The following is a 25500-nucleotide window of genomic DNA, read 5'->3' as shown; positions in this document are numbered from 1 at the left end:
AGCTTCAACAGTAGCTTGTCCTACAAGACTTCGAGGCTGAATGACACTAAATCTGCCAGGAACTGATGCACATATAACCTTCCACTAGCACACAGAGGACTAAATGAGTCAGGGATATTATATTTAAAGTGACAGCTGTTCTACCTGAATGTCATACACATAGCATCCCAGACAGCTTACTATCCATTCCAAAGTACTAATTGCCTGTGGTGTCTCATACGTTCAGGTGATTTTCTATAAGCATAATGAAATAACCAGGTCCATCATAAAACAGGGGCATGCACAAGGTCAAACATATGCCTCATATGGTCAAAGCATTGATATTTATAGGACTTTATATTCAGAAGAGATGTTAATGAGCAGTACTCACACCTGGACTGGCACAGTTATAAAGTTTAATTTGTAGCATAATGTTGAAATGTAAATTATTTCATCAATCAAGTGTTTTCTTAAAATTATATGTTGAATCCCATGCTGAGTCAACAGAAGGCTGTGATTGGTGGTGCTTATAAAGCATAACTAACTTAGTAAAGAAGTGATTGGGGGTAGTTGGCCAACAATATCAAAAATGGGTTGGCTAGTATAGAAAACGATTATCAAATCAATGCAAAGTTTAAGAAACTCTGTTTAACGGAAGGGAGCGAGCAAAGAACAGTGCTGAATCCTTGGGAATATGCATTTGAGGATATAGAAAAGAAGATTTAATATATCCGTTTTGAACTTTAACCTTAATTAATCCAATCAAAAAAAGCTACTGATAAGTTAAGCCGAGCAACAATGGTGTTTTGGCGAAACACTAGTGGTTTTCAGTCACATTGTTGGGAGAAACATAAGTATTTTAGTCCGATTTTCCACACAATATGTTTAAACGTGTTCAGGGTTTTCTACCTGTTACAAAAGGTGAGCACCGATACTATTTGTGGACAGCCCCAATCACTCTTCGACGCAGCCCTCATTCTACAGCCTTGCCTTGAATTAACCTTTGTATTAGAGAAATGGGTGACCCGATGAAAAACTGCCAACAGGAAATAAATCGACTACATTCTGCAGCTTTTGTGATATGGATAAATGACCACTTACACCGGGTCAAGTGACAAAAAGGAAATCACTTTTCAGATATCTGCAGTAAAATAGGTTGAAATCTGCTGAAAACGCAGCGTTCCTGAAATAGACTCTTTTCATTTAGTTCGAGTGTCTCCTCTTCCAGCAAACACCAATTCTGGACACTGCAAATGTTTGAAACTTTGTCAGCATTGCCTCTTCCGGAGTATTCATCTGGTGAATATGTTTTTAAAGAAGGGAAATCAATAATCAAAAGTCTCCTGTTTCTTACAACTATTTTATAGCTAATTGTGGGCCGTATGTACAGAATTTTGGAATTTCGAGTTCCTAATTGCGATTCTTGGTGAATCGCAATAAGGAATTCGCAATTCCTAATGTACACAAATGTACAAGTTCGTAAAAACGATTCCTAATTGCATCACAATAGACCTACCTTATGAATATTAATGAGGTAGGTCGTAATTTCCGACCCATTAGGAATTGCTGCCATTGCAGGGATGATGACCTGCTGGGGTCAGCAGACCACCATGTCTGTGATAGCTTTTCAATAAAGAAATTTTTAGTTTTTGTTTTTTAGGGCAGCCCATTTTCCTTGAAGAAAAACGGGATGTTTTTCAAAAAATAAAATGAAACATTTAGGTTTCATTTTTTAAGAGTAGGCAGAGGCCCCTCGGACCACTGCCTTCTCTTAAAAAATATTTTTTCAAATGGCAATAAAATGTATTGAACACAAAAAAATATTTTCTCAACATTCACAAAGGGGTAGAACCCATTTGCGAATGGTTACCACCACCCTTGAGGTGCCAGTAAAAAATGTATGCAACAACTGTAATTCGGTCACAAAGCATTCATACATAGCAGTGCAATTCGCTATTTGGAAGGGATGCCCCAAACACGCCCCTTCCAAACAGCGAATCGCTAAACACAAATTGCAATTTGTTAACATTTTACCTAATCTCAATTTGTGCTCTGTATATATGGAAAACTATTTTTGTAGTCAGAAAAAGGACAGATGATGCGGTCAGAAAAACTGACAGAAGTCTGCAAATCTTTCCATTTCCGACCTCAAAAATGCTTTTGTACAGACGCTGCTTTGATTCTAAAATACAGTTACGTCTATAAGGTTCTTTTCACTCCATTCCTGCTGCTTCTCCTTCCAATAAGGAATGTAAGTGTTGTGCAAATCTAATTTTGGATCAGCCTAATTCAAATCCTATAAAAAGTCTAACCTACTGTGGTGGTCCAGGCTGAGAAAATCTCATTAAGCCTGAAATCCTTTGTGTGGTATTCCCCATATGTTTTTGACTTCACCTCTCCTGTTTGCTGAATTAATTTTTGTAAGTTGTAGGCCTCTGTGACTTTACCACAGCTAACCACTGCTAAAGAGCTTATGCTCCCTCCTTCCAACATGGCAATATTGACCTGCACCTAATTGGCACATTTAATTTACTTTTAAGTCCCTAGTAAATAGTACTACATGTACCCAGGACCTGCAACTTAAATGTTACTAGTGGGCCTTCAACACAATGCCACCCACTTCAGAATTACTTTAAAAACCATAACTCAAGTTTGCCACTGAACCCTACATGTTCAGTTTAAAACTGCCTAATCGACCTGGTGAAATAAACCTTTCACCAGGACTAAAACTTCCATTCTTATACTTATAAGCCACCCCTTAGGTAGGCCCTAAAGGTTCATAGGGCAGGGTACATGGTATTTAAGATGCAGGACATGTGTATTTAAGATTTTACATGTCCTGGCAGTAAAAACTCCTAAAGTCGTTGTTCACTATCTTAAGGCCTATCTCTCCCACTGACTAACATTGGGTTACCTTATTACATCTAACACGTGCTAACGTTAGTTTGGAAGCAGACAGAAATATACTATTTACAGTCAAATGAATTGAAATTTTAAATTCTATTTAACGGTAAAGTCAGATTTTAAGTCATAAATCTGAAAATGCCACTTTTAGAAAGTTGGCATTTCTTGTCCCAACCAACTGTTCCTTTCTGCCAGTGTCCTGAGTCACATAACTGTGAATCGCTCGGCCGGAGGGATTTGAGTATTGCTTCCAGACAGTGAGACAAATGGGGCTTAGGTGTGGATAAGATGGGCCATCTTGACATTATGACTGGGAAGGAGCTGTACCCTGCTCCACTTATACTTCAAAGGGCTTTGGATGCAGCACAAGATTGGGGGCATGGGATTTAAAAGGGAGCATTTCGAAAATTACCATGTCACCAATCCTGCCATGACTTTTGTCACCCCAGATAGATTGGAAACTTGATCAAGGAAACAGGAAGAACTTTCCAGAAACAGTGCTGGGGGTAGGTCAGGGAATACCCCCACACAAAAGATGGCAAGATGTATAAATATTGGACCTCTAGAGTCACTCCTCAGAACATTCCTGCACATATGGAAGATCAAGAAAAAGTACTGCCCTGCTGCCAGAGAACTGTTCTGCTGCTTGAAGGACTGCCTTGCTTTTTGAAGGAGGAACTCCCAGGCTACACAAAGTAGCTACAAGGGCCAGTTGACCGATCTTGTGTGTGAGCTACAGAGATACAGCAAGGTTCAGAGGCCTTCCTGCAACCGAACAGGGGCAACTGCACCTTCCTGGACACACCTGAGCCCTGCTGCTGGCCTCTGCTGGAGTGATTCCTGATCCCCAAGAGGTGGCCACAGCAGCTCCTGGGCCCTTAGCTGGCATCGGAGTGTACTCCTTCTGTAGAAACAGTACACTGTTGGGGGTAGATCAGAGAATCCCCACACAAAAGCTAGCATCAAGAATAAATATTGGAACTCCAGAGACTCTCATCAGAAAATGTCTGGATCTGTGGAAGATTGAGAAGGACTGTCCTGCTGCTTGAAGACTGCCTTGCTGACTGAGAAGGAAGAATGGACCGGCTTGCCTTCATCCTTGGCTACACACAGTTGCTCCAAGGGTCTGTAGCCTGACCTCCTGTGTGAGCTACAGAGAAACAAAAAGCTTCAGATGCTTCCCTGCAACTGCCTAGCTGACCTGGTGCAACTGGACTTGCTTGGACCTGCAACTGGACCCACCTGAGCCCTGATGCTGATCACTGCTGGAGTGAGATCTGATGCCCAAGAAGGGCCCCATCGTTCTTGGAATCTTGGCTGGCATCAGTGAAAGCTCCTCTTGAAGTAATGGTGAAAATCTTAAAGTTTGGCCTCCTCAAGACCGCGGATAGGCCAGTTTTCACCAAGACTCTGCCGCCTGTAATGAAGCTCAGGTGAAACTAGCTCTTTGCTCTGAAAACAACTGTCCGCAGCAACCGGCAACGCAAGACCTGCACTTTGCACTACAGCAATGACATCCTGCGATGATGGCCAATGTGAAGCCACAGCAATAACCCTCCGCAATGCCTGACCTGCTCTCTCACGCTACAGGGATGACCATCTTCAACACTCAGCCTACTCGTTTCAGCCTCCTCCATCATGAATAAAACTCGTTGCACCAGACTTCAGAAGGTAAATCTTCAGCTGGACTACCCTGGTCCCTGTATCTGACCCACATTTCATCATTGTCAGCCTGAACTTGTGACTTTCCCTTGGTCTAGTGTGACCAGATGACCGCTGGTGGCGCTTTGTGCTTTTAGGTGCTAATTGTACTTAAACTTCTATGGTTTTACTAATTGTATTTTTGTTCTTCTGGTATCATTCTTTTATTAAAATGTCCTCTATTTTTCAAATTGATTTTGGACTTTTCTTGCATTGTGTTTCACTTTGTTAAGGCTTGTGAGCTGCCTAAATACTTTACACATTGCCTCTAAGTTAAGACTGACTTCTGAGCAACCAGAGGGTTAAGTAGATTTGTTTTTTTTGTGCTTTTTTAAAAACGTTTCATATAGCGCAAACTCAACTCAAAGGTATTGGAGCACTTTACATGAGCACCAATTACATTACACAAGGACACATTAATTTTTAGTATGCACAGGTAGATTAAGTTATTTGCCAGAATCACAGGATTTTGAGGCGACAATGAGACACAAACCTGGTTCCCTAGCTTCAAAGTCAGCAGCTCTGGCTGATAAGCCACATTGAGTGACTTTTATGGTTTACCCTGACTGGGATTGTGGCTGTTGCTTGAGCAGGGTTAACACCCCACTCAACCAACAACCAAATTTCTCAAACCCTGCTTGATGGATCACCACAAAATCGTCTAGAAAGGATCAAAATCTTTGGTGTTTTGGGAGGCTTTGTTAAGAGTCCTCAAACAGTACTAAAGTTATTAGCACACCAATAAATCCATTTACTATGGAAACATGGTCCTAACAATAACTACACAGTGGCAACAATTCTGGGTGTGGTATGAGCTATGAGATATATAAAGCCACAAGTCAATGTTACTAATAAAATATAATGTATGAATCCTGTTATGGTTACATTTTTACAGGCAGCAAATGCACATGGGCTGTGCCTAAGGCATTTCACGCTCACCTGTCACTAGTTTCTAGTTTTGTGGCTGTAGGTTTGTAATCGACACTTCTATCCATATCTATATTAGTCTCCTCTGCTTTATATTTATCTAATCTTCACACAGCTCTTTCTCACAGAATGTTTGAAGCCAGTTAGGCTTTCATGCTCGCACAACTCTTGAGAATGAGACATTAGAGATCATTATCACTGCACTCTCATCAGGTTTATTGAGCTATTTCTTTGTGAGTTATTTTATTGAGTTGAAAGAAAATAGAAAATGAACACACATATTGCTGAACCAAAGATCTTAGCCTTCAATCTATCTGCCCCGCAAAAAGCGAAACAAACCGAGATTAATTAATTTAATGGTATACAGTAACACATTTTGCTAAATCATCAACTAATTCTGTTAGACTCTTTCAAGAGGAGAGTAATACATGCAGGAACCGAAAGAGAGCTACATGCATTCGTTGTAAATTATATTCTAACTCCATGTTTAGTTTTGTACATAGAAATCAGGTCTTATTTTCTATCGAGTGTGTAAATAAATATTGTCAATGAAGGGTTCTGTTGACATGATAAACTATGAGGTTGAGTGTTTTGTAAGTGTTACCAGAATCCTGAGATAGTAATATAATACCATATTACAGATTTACCTGTTATGCATGTGTTATAGTACATAAATATTTGGGGTAGTTATGCTTATTGAAAATAGCAAATTCAATTCTGGAAGACACAGTTTTATTTTAGTCAGTAAAAACAAGAGAAAAATGTGCAATTATTTAGTGAATAATGTAAAATGTTTGAGAAACAATACCCTCTTCTGTGTTACAAATCATGTTCTGACTGTTAAGGCATAGATTGTGTCAGCTCCTCTCTTCCAGGTGGCAATCAATGAGTACTGATTGTAATTAGAATGCTTGTTTTAACCTTTTGTGAGAAAATGCACCTTTTTGCATGGTCATCCATATTTTTTTGCTGAATTTTGTTGCTGGGTTTTAGACTCTGCACATAGTGGCACTGCTGTCCAGTGTCCATTGTATGTGATATGACCCCTAAAGCATTACATATGTAGAAATGTGCTATTCCCCTATTGGCTTATTTAACTTCTGCAGGAGGCCATAGTATATGGCGCAGATAGTACACTTATGGCATAGAAAGAGAAAGTAGTGTGACAACCATAAATGTGGCTTAAGGCTACCATTGAAGCATAACTGCTGCAGTCTAAAACCTGCAGTGCATGCTGTTGAAATAACACTTTCAAATATTAGTAAGTCAGCCCTGTGTAAGCCTTGTAGCCCACAAGGTAGGGCACATGGTATTTAAAAGTGTTACACATTTCCATGTCCCTAAAGTGACAAGGCCTTTTAAAGCTATTTTCAGTGTGGCAGGCCTAGCTGTCCTATGTAGGAAACCAAAGTAGAGATTACAATTCTAATACTGTATTATCTATAATGAGACCAGTTAGAACAATAATTAAACCACTATTGTAATAGTTTTTAACATCCAATTCAACGGAGGAGTCAGAATTGTAAATATTATTAAAGAAAACCTTTAGAAAACTACCCCTTGCCTGGCTGAACTGTCAGAATGCTAATACGCATTATTCTCTGCCATCTCCCCGTCTGTGCTTAGCCCAAGAAGAGGTGTGGAATTCCTCCCCAGAGCACACAATAGGCTGATCTAAATTAGCAGAAATTACTCCTCTAACCTGAATAGAATATGCATAGTGGGCTTGTGCCCCTCCTCGTGTAAACACTGTGTAAAATTCTACATGACACGTCTGTCTTAAGCACATATAAACATTTTGTATATCCCCTGCCTGGTTTCTGAAGGACATTGCTGTTGTCCTACTAGACGTATGTCTCTGGGTTTGTTGTGGGTAGAGTGCCTGCTTTAAAGTGGATTTTACAATTAAATGTGTGAGAACACTAGGATTACCATAGAACAGTCCCCTCTCATACACCACATTTTGGCCTGTATTCAATAAAGCAAACAGGGACTTCTGCAAAGGTATGTAGTTCAGGGCCTGGGAATGCTTACTCCATTGGTAAAAGCGGAACTAAGAGTGTCTTAGGGTGTCTCCCATCCACAGGTCGATGAGCCATGCAAAGCTGAACTCTCACCCAGCCTTCCTCAGAATAATGCCGTACTTGCAAAAGGTTATTATTATTATTATTATTATTATACCAGGAAGACTGAACCTAGTGCACTCGGCATATGTGACCTGTGAGAAGGACCTGAAGAGGTTGGATCCCCTTCTTCTTGAAATCCAAGGAAAGGAAGATCTCCAATGAATATAAGACGGATCCTGTCGCTTGCTCCCGGAACATATAAAAGCTGAAGAGGAGACTTCTGTGAAGAACCCCAGCTGATCAATGGCACCTGGTTCTCAGCTGGATTACCTGTGCCCTTTGCCTGACAGTCTGTGAGTCTCTCAGTGCTCCCCTGTGGTCTTTGGAGCCTTAGAAGTGTAATCCTGTGGTTGTTTGGGCACCACAGAAGTTTGACAACTTTTTAAAAAGTTTTGCTACAGAGAGACATGTAGACCAACCACAAAAAGTATCTTACTGGCAATTTCCTGGCGTCGGACTGAATTTCAGAAGTTAGTTTTCAGATTGAGATTTAGATACTTTTTTTTAACTTTCCTGCCTCCACACCCTAGCAGGACCAATCTACTTGGTGTATCTGACCCCGGCTCCATCGCGTTTGACCTCAAATCATGACTAGGTCCCGGTCTACTATGATCATTGAGTACCATTAGCGATTTGCACTTTTTGGTGCTATTTTCACTTACATCATAAAAAATATATTTCCTGTGACACCTATTGGATTTTTGTGATTTGGTGTCATTTTATTAATACCTTTTATTCTATTTTCATAAATTGGAGTGGGATTTTGTTTTGTGTTTTTGACTTTTTTCTGTTTTGGTACTTCTAAATAATAATCAGAAATAATAATAATAATAAATATCTGTGCCTCAGCTACTTGGGATTCAGCCCAGATTAAAATTACTAAAACTCTTGACTGGAACCTAACAAGTTAGTGTCTTTATTACTTGTGGTGAACTACAATCCACCACAATTATTATTTCACTTTCTCACAACTTTCATGAACAGATTGTTGATAACGCAATGAACAATAGTCACACCTGTGAAAATTATGCGATTCTGTAGTTACAGCATTTACCACAGACAATTGCACAACATTATTTCAACAATGTATTCATGAAAACTAAACAAAACCTAAACAATTTTTCCAATCAGTGCAATTGTTGCTTGTAATTTGAAGAAAACAACTTTTTGAATCCATATACAACAAAAAAATTCAGCCTCGTGCTTTAAGCCACCATTAACCCTTGATGGCAATATTGGACAATATCAAGTGTGTGTATGTATATACACGTCCACATACCCACTATTTTTGTACCATCAGCGTTCTGCACCACCATTACTATTTCAAATGAATGCCACACACAGAAAAACGTCAGCAAAGTAACATTGTGAGAAAAAATGTCAACAATCAAAGTTTCGGCTCAGGCAATATTATGGTGGAAAGGCATATGTCACATACCATATTGTTGGCGGCTCAGAACCTTCTATTTCCAAATAGTCATACTTCTCTTCCATCTGGAAATCAGTGAACACCAGTGACAGGGTGTCTCCGGGTTCTGTGACAACGGTCCAGGTGCAGTCTGCATTATTATGATACTCATTGGGAAACCCAGGGCTGGAGATGATGCCACTGGGCCCTCTGATTGTCCCGCCACAAGAATCTTCAGCTGTGCAAAGAGATTGAAAGGCACACAGTGAGACGCATTTAGATAATGAAAGCAGGCTTAATGTGCACAGAGATGGATTCAAGATAAAATTAGTCTTTCAAAGGCTTGAAAGGCAGATAGGACTGATAACTTAGTGGACATTCAACTTTGCCTGTTGCAAATATTTTCTACTTGATCCAGGTGCTGGCATGTGGAATTTTAAACAAGTAATCAAATATGATGCAGCCAATTTCGGTTGGTTTAACATCTATCTTGTAATTGGCTATTCTGTCTAATGATGCGTGTTGTACTAAACAGCAGGATTTCCATTATTTTATTTCCACCGGCTACATGGAGTCTAAAGTCTAATATCCTATTCAAGAAATTGATCCACTGGCAGCCATTTGCATCTTGTCAACTAGAATTTACAACAGGGCACCAGAAAACACTTTTACAAAAACAAAGTCGAAAATTGTGTCTACACATATAAACTGTCAGTGCATTGTTTAAAGTGCTTATTTGCATGCTTTGCACAAAGAACTGTGGTTTACTTTCATATATCTTTTTCATAAATATAAACTATTACATATACAATTTTCTTACACGTTGTTGCTCTGATGTCCAAATTACTGATTTAAAGCCGGATTCTTAAAGCTTGTTAAAAATATAATGCTCACACTGCGCATGACAATTTAAAATCCTGAATACGTCCTTTGAATCTTGTCCAATGCTTGTTTTGGTGGCACTACGACTATCACAAGTTGAGTAGTGCATCCAGCGTGTGGGGGATCCTGAGTGGGTTGGAGTGTAAAACCCAGAACGTGTGTGTGTATTCACGAACAATTTGCAAGCTGTTTGCTACCGGGAAACGTCCATTTTTACTTCTATCATGAGCACACAATGAGGAATGGGCAGGAAGCATAACTAAATGCACAATTTTATTACAGTTTGGTATTCCATTTAAGTATGTTGAATTGTACTCCTAGTACAAAGTTGTCATGTATAAACTTATTCATTCGAGTACTCCTGGAAAAACATGGCTGTGTACATAGGAGGAGTGTTTGAAAATTCCATGAAAATTCAGAAAATATCAGACCTTTTCTACTAGCGTGGCAGTAATCACAATGGAGCCAACATTCGTATCATTCAACTTGCCATTTGTTTATCAGATTCTTAATGATTCCATTGTCAAAGTTTGATACAATGCCAAAGAATAATACACACATGATCAGTCTTTAAATATTTATTTAAATATATACAAATTAAATTATTGTTCTAAGGCGCCTTTCATATTACCACTGTAATACGTCAATTTTGACGCGCATTTCGTCTCTCTCAGAGTTTTGACCTGGCAATTGGTAGGTAGTATATTGTGAATGCTATAGAGTTCCTCCTGAGGGTATATTTTCACCTTTTTTGATTTCGATGGGTTAAATTGTGACCTCTTTATGGTCTGACATATTTCCTCACACTGATTAAATAAAATAAAAAAAACAATACTAATGACAGTTTTATATAAATTGCACCTAAATCTACAAATTCTTCCATCTGTCAGGTTCTACTGTTGCCCATATGTAATGCCAGTTTACCAATCAAGTCAAGTCAAGTCAATCAAGCTTTATTGCGGTTAGATTTACCATAAAAGCACATAAAAATAAGATAACAGTACCATAGGTCAGGCAATTCAATTCATACATGTAATCTCAATTATATAGATGATTGTTTAGACATATCCTTAACATTTTTTTTAAATTTAAATACTATCCAGAATTCTAAAATTGTTAAACAATGATTATTATAAAAAGGATAAAATCCGATCTTTTCTCTCGATATCCATTAAACTTAATGCTAATGTATAGCAGCATTGTTTATCAAGTTCCTTCGAATTGTCCACATTGAGTGCAAGTATTTAGCTACTGCAGAAACAATCACTGCGTTGGTATCAGTTTTTAATATCCTAAAAAAGGCCAAATATTGCTTTATACCCAGGTTTTTACACAGCTGAATTATCCATTTCTTCCTAATGCAAGCATATACTGGACAGAAAAGGATAACATGTACGGGAGTTTCTTCCTCAATTCGACAACCTGGGCAAGGACGTGCCGGACCCCCTTTCCACCTATCAATATTATAATAAAAAGGCAAAGTGCCATATCTAAATTGCAAATAGAGCTTCTTTGCTAGAGTGGGTTGTATTGCATCAATCTCAGGCTCAAAGCTATAGAAGGACTTAACATCCAAAAAAATATCAGTTAAGCTTGAAGTTTTTACTGAGCGAAAGAGATTCCTTAAATTAGATTCTTTTACAATGCTTGTCATGGTTTTCTTGGAAATAGCTGGGCAGGAAGCCTCGGGATTTAACCAGAGCTCCTCAAGCCCGCTCGATGTAAGTAACTGTCTTACAAATGTTAACCAAGGGATCCTACCAGATCCTAATGAAGCCATGACTACTTTGAGCTCCTCCTTGTAATTCACCAACTCAGGAATGCTCCACAGGCACTTCCAATAAAGTAAGGGCCGGACAGTAATAGCGTCTGCAATTGGGCATATATTCAAATCTAATCTGAGTGGAGCCAAGGGAGTACTTTTTGGCAAATCCAATAATTGCCTTATAAAGTTATTTTCAGTTATTGATAGGTTACTTACTGGTGTGTGTCCCCAAAGTTCCACCCCATAAAGGGATGATGCCCTTGCTTGAACTTTAAAAATTTCAAGGGGGCACTTATTATTTTGTGGGTACAATTCTTCTGTACTTTTAGGATGCCCCCAGCTGCTTGGGATAGTCTTAGATTGGCCTTGGCCACTTGTGGACCCCACCCCATTTTATCATTCAAAGTCAAACCCAAGTATTCGAAAGTTGGGACCCTTTCAAGGGGTCTGCCTTCCATCATTGGATGGGGCAGTTAACAGTTTTGGCGTTAAAAACCATATACTTAGTCTTATTTATATTGACCACCAGGTTCCTTTTAGTGCAGAATTTGGAAAACTGGTTCAACACCCGCTGCATCCCCATTGGGGATTTTGAAAGCAGCAGCGTGTCATCCGCAAACATTAAAGCGGGAAATCTTTGGGCACCCAATTTGGGGGAGTCGATGTCGTTTATAGCTAAGAGATCTTCGATAAGCCCGTTGAGAAAGAGAGAAAACAAGGTCGGGGCAAGCACACAGCCCTGCCTAACGCCTTTCTCAATCGAGAATGGTCCAGTTAGCTGACCTTGTCTGCCAAAACGAACTCTCGCAAAAGTACCTCCATGTAGGATCTTAAACTGATAGCATAAGTATGGCGGAACCCCCATTGTTAGTAAAATGGTCCATAACTGGTTCCGGTCCACCATATCAAATGTGGACTTTAAGTCAACGAATGTAAGATATAGGCTGCCCCCTTCCAAGACCACATGATTCCAGTAAAGAACTTGCAACCAAAATAATTGGTCAATTGTTGATGTTTTGGCCCTAAATCCCGCCTGGAGCGGCGTCAGAATGTTGTTATCACTGGACCAAATCTGTAGTCGTTGTAACAGTAACCTGGCGTAAATTTTTTGGGTCACATCTATAAGGCTAATCGGCCTATAATTAGAAGGTTGGAGCGGAAAGCCCTTCTTGTGAATTGGAATTATCTCCACCCCCAGCCAGGTACTTGGGAGTGGTAGCCCCTGCAATATCGCATTAAATAATACCCGTAGGTATGGGCCCCAGACTATCGGTTCTTCTCTATATAAATCACCTGAGATCCTATCGAGTCCCGGTGCTTTGTTAGGCTGGATACTTGAGATGGCCGACTGTACTTCCACCAATGTAAATGGTTGCACTGACCACATAGGATTCGGAGCCAATAAGCTCGGAGGGGCTTCACTTGTACATGTAGGAGAAAGAGAGTAGAGATCTTTAAAATAAGAAGACCAAGCTTCTTCAGATATATTTGGAGCAATTGTAGACCTGCCTTCTGATTTCCCAGTGTGGACAAGGTCCCAAAAGGTCCTTGGGTCCTTTGCCACGAGTGCAGATGTAATAGCAGCCCAACGGTCTGCCTCCCATTCTAATTTTGCATGTTTTAGCATTTTCTTATATGCTTGTCTGGCTTCTGTGACACGAGATCTATTACCTTGGCTTAGGACCAACAATAATGCAGCTTTCGCGTCCCTACAACACTTAAACCATGGATTCTCGTCATTGCGTGGTTTAGGCTTAACAGAACCTTTCTTATAGAAAGTGTCCTTTAGTATTGCGACCTTTTCACTATGGATATCCATAATTTTACCCATATCAGTGTCCAAGGAATTAGTGAGGGTGGAATTTGCCCTTTCGAGCAGGGGGGTTACGTCTCAATATAATTTTGCCATGGATTCGGTAGATGATTTTGCGGCCGCCCATCGGATTCTTCTCCCACCTTGCACTATTCTTAGATCACTGCTTGGGGTGCTAACTGTAGCACTATCCCCCCTGATTAGTTGGAAATCCATCTCGATTATCAGGGGATTATGGTCACTTTCAATACGAAGAGGAACGCTAAAATCTGAGATTTTTGGCCACAGAGCCAAACTCGCCAAAAAATAATCTATCACAGATGTATGCCCCATGCCACTATAAGTATGCTGGGCTGGGGTATCACTCTGGAATCGACCGTTACAGGCTCTAATAGAGAACGTATAGGTAAGGGAAGTCAACTGAAGGACTAAAGCTGTCCAATTTTTTACAGGATAAGCATTGGGGGGCAAAACTGACCCAGTTTCATCTTCTTCCATTGTGATCGGCTGGACCCCTTGTAATGGTTCAAAATGACAATTGAAGTCTCCTCCGATCAATAAGGCAAAATCACCCCCAAGCGAGTGCAATAGGGTGGTTAATGAATCCAAAATTTTGGATGTTCCGCCCGATCGCACTGGCCGTGAGTATATGTTGATCAGAGCCAGTTTTGGTGTTTCCAATCGTATACGGAGAGCAGACAGAGCAGTGTTAAAACTTGTAACAATAAATATTAACATTTGGAAGTTCACTGAGCCATCTTGCTAATGGCCCAGTCTAATGAAACTTCTGTGCTTGTTGCATGTGGATCAGATATGGAACTGTGTTACAGAATAATCCTCAATTCAAAATGAATATTATGCAGCAACGAATGAGGTACTAAACTCTGACAGCTTTCTTGTACAAACCACATTTTGTGAAGATAAATATTTGTCATTTATTTTGATTTCAGGAATGATGGTGGTGATCGCAAACAAATTCAATAAAATAGACAATTTGTTCTGAGAAGATCAAATCTGCAATAAGGGTATGTAAAATTCACCTAATTTCCAATGATGTGATTATGCAAAATAAGATAAAATTATGCATCGCTTGGCAAAAATGCTAATTTGTCATTTCGATTTATACTTTTGTGCAAAAAAGTGTATTCTCATCAAAGCTTGACATACAGATGACTTTCGTGCTCAAGAATAGTGCAAAAACAAAGCACTGTGACCAAGGCTACTCTTTTTCTATTATCCTCATAATTTGTTGTAAATTTGTACAGGCATTTGCACATTTGCGATACTTTTTTACCACAAATAGTGCATAATTCCGCAAAGTGTTGTCATGGCATTATTTTTCACCTTGTTGTCATTTGCAATCAGATTTATATTAAAATACTATATATTGTGTGTAGTGAATTAATAAGGTACTCACATATCTGACTTGCAAGGACCTACTTAACCACAACTCTCCCCTCCCCTGATTTTCACCTACAAGCCAAATTGGTCAAATGTTTTAGGAATTAGGCACATTCCCAGAACAGGACCACTCTCAAACACTACTACATGTTGGAGCCTAGAGTGTGAGAAAATTTATATATTGAACTTTAGTTGCTTATCAATACCGCAATAGGTCTTCTGACTGACTCAAATAATCTGGGACAAGCAATTCTCTGACTTGGTACAGAGAGCTATTTGTCCAAAGTCTCCTGGAATGTTAGGTCATGTTATGTTATGGCATGGCATTGTATGGTATGGTGTGGTATGGTAAGGAATGGAAAGTGCATATCGAGAGTGCACTTTCACCCATGAGGGCATCCGGATGATGAGCAGGTCTCTGTGCCTAGTATTGCCTTGGGTGGGTGGTCAATTGAAAAGTCAGATTTTCTGCTTTTTGCAAAACTCAAGAAGAGAGAAAGAGGCTTGTATGTTTATTTGGAGGTAATTCCATGATTTAGAAGCAGTGTGTGAAATAGGCCTGTTTCTGTATATTCTTAGGTTATGTGTGAGTAGGTTTATGGCAGAGCAGAGGTGTTTGGGCTTTAATGGAACATGTGTTGTGTAGGGCGTTTGAATTGTGAACGTTTGTGTATCTGGAGCAACTGAAGTATTTTGAGGTGTGCTGTGATGTGTGTACTTCACTGGAGGTTGAGGATGAGTTTGGCTGCCAGGTTCTGGATGGGTTGTAGTCTTATCTTTATTTGCTTGATGACTCTGGCATAGCAGGTGTTCCCGTAGTCCAGCTTCCTGATGTTAAGGACATGGGTAACAGTTTTCTGGTGTTGCTTGGGAATCATTTGAAGACTGTCCTCACTATCTTCAGGGTGTGGAAGCAGGTTGCTATGACGGTTTGCTGTCAGTGATTATCTAAAAGTTCCAGGGGTGAGTGCTGGAGTGAGCGTGAGTCCAAGGTAAGTTGCTCTCCAGGTACAGTTCCATGGTGAGGTGTTCTTGCTGAAAAGTACTACTTTTGTTGCTGTTGATCTTGAGACAGTTTGACTTCATCCAGCTAGAGACTTTGGTCATGCAAGCGGTTAAGTTAGCCCTTGTGTTGGGGATCTTGTCCGAGAGGGAGAACGTGAGTTGCTTGTCACTGGCATAGAAGAGGATGTTGCTGTTATGTGCTTTTATGACACTTGCCAGAGGGAACATATATGTGTTAAACAGGGTAGAACTAAGTGACAAACCTTGAGGTACTCCACAGATGAGTTTATGGGCTTCCAAGGAGTAGGGTATCAGGCTCACAGCTTGTGTTCTGTCTGTCAGACCCAGCAGAGAGTGAGCCCTTGGATGCCAATCTCTTGTAGGAATCTGATGGAGGTAGGTTGGGAGACTGGGTTAAATGCTGGTGAGAGGTACAGGAGAATGAGGGCAGCTGTATTATCTCTGGCCAGGATCCTGCGCTGGTGGTGATGAGTGCTGTTTCTGTACAGTGATTGGGTCTGAAGCTGACCTGCCTCTAATTGGTGATTGCTGAGATGGTTGGGTAGGTGTCAGTTGATTACTTTTTTCAAGACCTTGGACAGGTACGGTAGAAGAGAGACCTATCTGTAGTCGGATGTAATGTCTGTGTCCGCGGAGGGTTTCTAGGGCAGGACTTTGACTGAGGCATGCTTCCAAGCATCAAGCATGGTGGTAGAGGTGATGGAGGTGTTGAGGATGTATTTTGGAGCTTTGCTGATAGGAGCAATTTGGTGAAGGGGTGGTGGGAGCAGGGGTCTGACTGGACCGTTGAGTGAATCTACTTAATGGTAGGTCAGGGTCAGATAATCAGCCGAAATGGGAAGGCATGCTGTGAGGCTGATGGGGTCCAGTTGAGAGGGACCTTTCCTGAGAAATTTGAGAAGTTGAAAAAGGCCCAGGCTAGTTTAGGGTAGGCTGTGGAAAGTCTGTGACCACTGTGGAACAGAACCTGCAACTGCTTTCAAGAAGACTGTGACTTATTGTACAAATGCTGACAAATACAACATTGACAACTGCTCAAGGAATTTATTTTCTATAAACCTTTGTTCTACAGAACATATGCATGTTCTGTGGAACAAAATGGCACATCTTTCATGTTTGTGTATTCTGCAAGGTCAGGGTGAAGCAGGAAAATACATGAGGATAAACTGGAGCTTGTTAGATAAATGAATTGCCTCATCAAGCTCATCTTTTCCGCAAAACCGTTGAACCTGGGACTCAAATCAGGTCAAGCAGAAACTCAGTTCTAAATACAGCCTGGGAAATCTTTCTGCCTGCTTTGTAAGACTTAAAAAATTACTAAGTCTGAAGGTGGAAATCTCCACCAGCAAAAAAGAGCTTTATCATATTCCACAAGTGCTTGCTGGTTCAGCTCCTCCCATGGTCTATTTGACATGCTGAGCGTTTTCCTCTTGATAAGCATATTTCTCTATGTCATCTTCCATGGTATATTTTAGATAGCTGGTTCCCTGTTTGTCTGAATTTAACTTCCAGGTTGAGTCCTAGTTCAGTTTTTCATGGCAAAAAATATGTCTTTGTGAAGATCAAAATCTTACTATCTGTGCTCTCCACATTTAACCATCCAGGTTAAGAAATTTGGTACACTTGGACCTTTTTTATTGCGTTTTCATTTAAATCAACAAAATATGCTTTTTTATGTTTTTCAATATTGCATTTCTCCTTTTTCAATAGTTTTGAAAGACATGCATGATTTTCTACATTTTTATTTGATTTAGATTTTTAGATGTTGTGGTTTTTACTAACCATTGGTGTGGATGAATCTGTTCTTTATTTCGCAACTGTATTGTTCTCTTAGCACTTACACACCGATTATACATATTTGGGGGGGGGATTTCTTTGCTTCTCTGACCAAGCTTCCAAAGAAATGTCAAAGTTTTCCTTATTCAGAACAATGCACATCTATGAAATCCTCATCTGAGTGGTGTTGGCGCTCAGTCACAGTTCACATTAAGACTGTAACCTTTCTGCACCTTAGGTTAGCAATTTATTTTGCAATACTTATCAAAATATAGATTATGAAAGGGTGTAGTGCCAGTAGCATCTTTAAATTCCAGCACTACACTGTGGCAAATCATTGTTGCATTATTGGTAATACTGATGCTTGAAGTGAATTTGATAGTTTAATCTCACTCCACTACTATATTAACAAACAAATTGACAGTAGCTATAAAAATTCATCAACCTAAAATATAAAAGTAAATATTGCATAAAACACTTTAAAAAAAGCACATGATTTAGTAACATATTTGGTCAATCCTGCCATTCATATATGATTAACCACATTTTTCACATGAAACAATTTCTAAATACAGATTGACAGACACCCTCATTTAGTTTTTCTTCCACATTGGTCTGAATAATGTTGCCAATGTACTATTGCCCCATACAAAATGTCACAAACTTCAAAAGAAATTTTTCTTCGATGAAACAATATTTTAGTGACTTAAGACCTTATGTAGTGAAGCAGTGCAACAGAGTCTAAGACCATCATGATCTCATGATGCTGTACTGCAGCAAACATCAACTAAAGGAAAAGAGTGAGACTGCAGTAATCAAGAAAACATCCATAAGATAAAGTCTATGCTTATACAAGCAAAGTTCCCAAACTACAAGAAAGTCAAAGCAATTATAGACTGATAATACCAAAAACACACCTCTTCTCATGCATTACCTAACAACTTCCAAACACACCTCCTAATATATATGGGTTTCCAGACATGCCTTAAGTGACAAATGACGATGATCTGCAGGGACAAGCACACACAGGAAAACAGTCCTCACATGCAGATGCAAAAACAACACCCACACACCCCTTTTAGGCAGAGAGAGAATATGAAAAGTATATACCTTGCTCATATAAATACACCCCATTATGGATATGTGCTTATGACATAAGAAACCAGAAGTGAACTCAGCTGCAAGTCGCAGCCCACACATGGCTGAGCGGAAAGTACCTAATAACCTGTTAATTGGCATCCTTTGCATGGTTTCCCCTGACTTTTTGCCTCAACCTCCTGCATTTTTGACTGTGTGCTGATTTCGTCTTTGCTGGTTTGGATGCTTTGGGAACTTTGCCACTGCTGATCAGTGCCAAAGTGCAAGTGCTCCCTGGGTAAATTGTGAATATGATTGGTTATCCATGATTGGCTTATTTGATTTACTGGTAAGTCCCAAGTAAAGAGCACTGAGTGTGCCAGGGCCAGTAAATCAAGTGCTACTAGTGGGCCTGCAGCATTGGTTGTGCCACCCACATGGGTCGCCCTGTAAATGTGTCCCAGGCCTACCACTGTAGTGTCTGCACGGGCAGCTGTAAACTGCCATGTTGACCTGGCAAGTGCACCCACTTGCCAGGCCCTAACCTTCCATTTTCTTGCATTCAAGGCACCCCTAAGATAGGCCCGAGGTACCCCCATGGGCAGGGTGCAGTGTATGTGAGAAGTAGGACATGCACTGGTGTGTGTGAAATGTCCTTATAGTGAAATACAGTGTATTTCATTTTTCACTATTGAAAGACTGGCTGTCCCATAGGCAATCGTTGCAGCTGCACTGTAACATTTTACATGTATAACTTTCAATTGGGACCAGCTTGAGATTTGGAGTTTAGGCTCTCTGAACACAGAATTTAATAACACATCTTTTAGTGAAGATGGTTTTTAAATTGTGTATTTTAGAAAGTGGGCATTTTCTTGTTTAACCATCCTGTGTGGTCTGCCTGTTTGTGTATTCGCTGTCTGGTTTTGGAGTGACAGGAGCTGGGATGCGCATTTACTGTAGACATTTCAAAGGGGGGATTGAGGTGAGTCCTGCCTTTCCTGGGTGACTGGGCTGAATAGACCTGGTCTGCATTTAGAGTAGTGGGAGGGGTTTCACTAGCAGCTGAATTGGGTGGGTCTCCTTTGCACAAAGCTGCCTTTACTTCCTGTAGGAAAGCCAGGCCAGAGAGGACAGAACTGTTTTGGACTAGGCTCTGAGACCCTTGCCACGCAGAGAACAAAGAGAAAATGGGGTATAAGTATTGGACCTTAAACCCCATATAATTAGATCACTTCTGGATTCAAGAGAAGCCTCTACCATGGAGAAGAGCTGGAGAGCGGTAAGGGGAAGTACTGCCCCTTTGTTTTGTTGCTTTGCTGGGTTGGCCTGCATAAGCTGCTTCTGCCAGAGAGAGGACAAAGGCGGGATCTTTGCTGTGAACCTGCTTGAGAAGATTATCCAAGGGTTTGTGTCAGCTTGCCTCCTGTTCTGAAGTCTCAGGGATACAAGGAGTTCACCTGCAACCCACTGACCAGCACCTAGACATCTCTGTGGACTCCTGTATTGAAAAGGGCACCTATTTCAGTTCCTGGGCCCTGAGAAATGTGTGGTTGGTGCTGCAAAGCAATATGAACAACTCCAAAGCCGTCAGGGATGCAGTCAGTAATGCTGTGGGCTGCACCAAGGACGGAGGCACCGCTCGTAAAGTACATGACACACTGCCTCACCAGAACCGCAGCTCCGACGCCCTGCGACGCCGGCAGTTATTGGCCTTCCCGACACCAGTGCTCGCTCCGACGGCGTCACCACCAGCATCAAATTATCGCAGAGTCGATAACTGATGAGGGTGACTTCACAAACTCTTCAAAGTCGCATCGCCATACTGGACCCGTCGCCGCAGCACCAACGCCACCTTACCTCCCCTGTCCTGGACTCAACACCTCAGCTCCTCACGGACTCGATGCCTCGCCTCCCCTATGGCAGAAAGGAACCGGCTTTGCTTCGGCCATCGACGCATCACCTCTATGACACCGTGCTTTGACCGTTAACTTCGTTTCCAAGGTACTGTTGGTTAGGGGTCCATGAGACTCCGCACCTGACCCACGCACCTTGTGGTCGGCGCTGTACTTTGGATTTGTGCCTGTCACAACATCATAACAGCCCCCGGAGGGGCTATTTGTTTCTACAGTTCAATTGTTGAAGTAACCATCCTAAAAGTAATATCAGGGTACATACATGCTGGATTTTGTGTAATTTTGGTCTTGTTTAGTTAAGATAAAGATATGCTATTTTTCTAAACTGGTGTGTTGTTCATTTGCCTTTGATATAAGCCTGTCCGCTCTTGCCAAGCTACCAAAGTGATGAGCAGGGGTAATCTAAAGTGTCTAATCTACTTTACACTGTCTGGAAAGAAGGGTCCCTACTTGGACAAAGGTACATACCTCTGCCAACTAGAGACCCCCATTTCTAACATAACCTCATTGTGTATGTACTAAGTGAGTAGTTACACAAAATTGAGAAAGACATGGGAACATATTTACTCAGTCATAAGACCTAGCCCAATAGGACAGTAGACCTCAGGTAGCAGACACAGCTCTCATAGGGTACAAGACCTTGAGTGACACAATCCACTAGTTACACTTCAAATAGGAACCCAAACACAGACAGTATTGATATGTGCGATTGGTTCTGTGCTTTTTCGTTCCTGTAATTTATAGGGTAAATAAATCCCACAATCTTGTATTGGACATCATATAAGCAAAATGATGGTTGAGTATTTGTTTGCAGTGGTGTTTTTATTTAAAGACATGTGTAGAAAACAAATGAACAGCCAACACATGTTTCGTCCACAGGCTAGCAGACCAGACCTTTCTCAAGGCAGATCAGTCTCTTTGTGTTGGTTGTGTTAATACAATCGTTAATCCGGAAACCCGAGTAGGTGTTTCTTCTATGAGGCGGGTAAAATGCAATCATAGAAGAAGCACCTACTCGCATTTCCGGATTACAGATTGTATTACCATTATCATCCCCAAACTCCAAAAATTCTGAAACCCAGGGGCTCTACATTCCAGGTTGCAGGGTACCTTTTCCCCAGTCTATTTGTCCTCCATTTACTTTTGTCACAATGCTGGATACGATTTAGGAGAAGCTTGGCAAGGGCTTGGAATACTCACAATCATGTAAAAGGATATGGGCAGAAAACAAAATGCTGAGCTGCAGACACAGTGTTACACACTGCCCAGGCTCCATACTAAAGGCACACATATGACCAGTGCTCAATTTGTTTAAGAGTTAGTGCCGTGGCCCAAGGTTTTACTCCGAAGACCCCAGCCGGCGCTACTGTATGTTGGTGTGCCTATGACCAAGGCTGTATAGTCCTGACTCCACCTCATTTCTCTTTAATCCACCACCAGGCACTCCCTGCCGCTTGCGTCTTTATGTCACTCTTGCAGGTTCCAGCGTTCTACCATCGTCACTTTTTTTTGTCTTCGTCTTCCCCCTTCTTTTTCTGTTATGTGTTTTTGAATCTCTGTGTTGGAATCTGATGGGGAAGAATAAGTGCTGGACCCCACTAGCAGCCACCAGCTCAAATTAAGAAATATATATGACCAGAGAGGAACTTGAAATAAATAGTCAGTATACAGTACTTCACTTTTCTCATTAGCAGGCTGATGTGCTAGAAAGTGTCAAGTCACTTTCTTAATAATGATTGCAGTGTGTAGCAAAGGGTTGGACTGACACTTTAAATGACCATTATAGTATGAATTCAAAATCCAGAGTTTCAAAATGATTACATAACTTTCGGTGTACAATATGAGCAAATGGAATTTCCTGCAGCACGGGAAGCAAACATTCTCAGTATAGTGTAAGGTGGCTGCAGTAGCCTTGGTTTAAGATTCAGTCATTTGAATACATTACATATAATTAAATAACCTATTCATATGCATTAGTACTTTATTTCTCATGGCTTTTGTGGTGAGCTAGAGTGCGGGACAAATGTGGTCCATTTCAGACTAACTTTAGCCATGGGGATCCATGGGAGCCTTCCTCAAAAGAAAGAGCAGTGGAAATGCACGTTTAAGGGCCTTGATGATGTGCATTGCCTGTGTCCACACATGGAGCGTCCGGCCGCCAGAGAAGTTGTTAGCTTTATTTAATGCATGCCACGGGGCACAGTTGTGCACAGCATGCATAAATTACCCAGCAACCACAACCGCATGGACCGGAGTTGACTTCTGGCTTCCTGTGATTCTCAAAGTTAGGTGAAAAGTTTTAATCTTCTTTCCCTGATTGATCAGCATGTGCAGAACGTTTCATTTGCTTGGAACCACCAAGATATATACGCCAAAAGGTACCCTAAATCAAGTCGACTGTAATGAAAACATTTGTTTAACTACCTTAGAAATACATTTAGAGACATCCAGAGCATATTTTCGAGTGATTCCTCCCTTAAGGTTTATAAAAGGGAATGATTGCATTTCAATTTTATGGATGTGTTGCATGATTACGTGATGACAGGAAGCATAACAAAACAGAGCACTGCTATGTAGATGATGTGTTTTGATTTCTTTCCAAGACACAATCACACGTTAGTTCCAATTTAGAACGATGTGATAAAATATTTTGTCATTTACTTCTGCCAGGGTAATCTAAATATGTTTCACAATCACTAATCACAGTGGAATTCAAAGTCAAAAGTTGAGAATTTAAGACAGTCACCTTCCTTCAAATTGTAATTGCTTCGGTATATAATGTTTACCTTATTGTTTTTCTTACGCATAGACAGATGTGATGAAAATATGCTAATTGTGTTTCAGAATTCATTACCCACAAAGAAAGGAAGTAAAATGGATGCTGATTCGATACCTCGTAGCGCCATCAACTAAAATGGCATGCTAGAATTATATATAAGGTAAAACACCCCCTTCCATTTTATGAGAATGACTGAAAGGCACCAAAGAGTTAATTTATGAGATCAAAGAACTTTAAGTTGATTTTCAATGTTATTATCATGTATGGTAGTGATAATTAATTTCTTATGCTCCATGGCCATCTTTACCCTCTAGCCAAATCCTCATATTCCTCTTAGGGATCAATTTGGAGAAAAATGAGGATGTATTGTCCAACACCAATGTAATTTCCAGCTGGGCCCTCATTACAAGTGTATTGTTAATTCTAAAGCAGTAATTTCCGCCCAGAATTACTGACACCTGCAGGGTTGACTGGGACGCCTAATTACTGCAAAGGCGTTCTGCCACATTATCAATTTTTTTAATTTAGTGCTGCAAATATACAGACTCTAGAACTCATGCTATTGTTACATCATATAGGCAGCAATAGATTTATTATTGTGAACTCCACATGTGGATGTCAGAGTGCGTCTCCACGGATGTATGATGTTACAACGCATGCTTTTACAACGCATGCTGTTACAACGAAATTTTTACAACGCAAATGCAGTGACAACGCAAGTCTTTACAATGCAAGTCTTTACATCGACTTGCACTAGATGGCGTGCTAACATTAAAAAAGTGTAATTTACTATTCTAACTCCAGTCCACGCAACAGTAGGGAAGGTGTTTGGATAGTAAACTACACTATTTTTAATGTTAGCACGCCATCTAGTGCAAGTCGATGTAAAGACTTGCGTTGTAATGGCATGCGTTGTCAATGCATTTGCGTTGTAACAGTTTCGTTGTAATGGTAGTGCGTTGTAAAAGTTGCGTTGTAAAGGTTGTTCCCCGTCTCCACAGGTGGGAACCTTGGAGCTTTGATTTTTATGTGGCCTCCCATCCGCGGAAGATGAACCACCTGGACATCTGGGGCCACGGAGCTCCAAATCACGGAGTCTCAATGTGGAGGCATCGATGGAGGATTGACAAGCCGGATGTGCGAGTGGAGGCCCATTGGTGGTCTTGAAACATCTCAGACAGCGGCACACAACTGAGGCACACACTACAAGACCCACAAACCAACGCGGACTCATTCGAGTCGCCCATTGGAGGGCTCATAATTTTAAGTGGGAGGTGTGGCCTCTATGCCCAAATGACTGTCGCACCTCTGAAGAGTGTAATGAGCATGAAATTATTGTACTAAATATCGTTTTCTAATATAGGTAAATTTTAATATTAAATATACTAAATAGTAACATTATTTAATACAAATAAAATAGATTTAATGTACATTTAAACAAATATACAAATTAAACGTATTTAACAAAGTTTCATACACATATATATATCAAATTAAAAACTATTAAATGAATAACTTTAATTTATATTAATACATACATATGTGTATATATCCAAAAGAAACACGCGTTAACTGAAACGCTGTACGGGCCACACCAACAGTGCTTGAAAAGATTTCCTTTATTTAAAAGACCAACAGGCATGACGCGTTTCGAGTCCATCGACTCTTCCTCAAATGCCACTTGCTGTAATGTCAGTGGGTTCGTTAGTTTTAAATAACGTAACTAAATAAGACATTGAAAAGGGACCAACATCCATTTCCTCCAGTTTAAAGGCACAGTTCTTTCATGGTTTTTCATTTTGCAATTCTCACCGCATTTCAGTGGTACAACATGGGTAAGTACAGTTTTTCGTTTTAGGTTACTTTTTAACCCCCAAATGGAAACAACATCGTGGTTATCCTTTGTTGTACGATCTTCTTAACTTATGATTCCGTCATATGGGACTACAATTCCCAGAGTGCTCCCAAACTGTCCTTTACATTTATACTGGTTTTCAACGTCGATTTTGGTAAAACCACACTT

General features: G+C 40.5%; 1 protein-coding gene across 1 annotated transcript in view; it reads right to left on the bottom strand.

Annotated features, from left to right (window-relative positions):
* CSMD3 (CUB and Sushi multiple domains 3) overlaps positions 1 to 25500 on the bottom strand; it is a 2836509-nt gene that overhangs the window by 2092445 nt on the left and 718564 nt on the right. Inside the window, exon 5 of the mRNA XM_085605076.1 lies at positions 9076 to 9283. Coding sequence (XP_085461202.1) covers positions 9076 to 9283 — 208 coding nt within the window. The remainder of the gene's footprint in view (positions 1 to 9075; positions 9284 to 25500) is intronic.

Source organism: Triturus cristatus, chromosome 5_1, assembly GCF_964204655.1.
Source record: "Triturus cristatus chromosome 5_1, aTriCri1.1, whole genome shotgun sequence".
NCBI lineage: Eukaryota > Metazoa > Chordata > Amphibia > Caudata > Salamandridae > Triturus > Triturus cristatus.
This window is presented reverse-complemented; position numbering and strand designations above follow the sequence as displayed.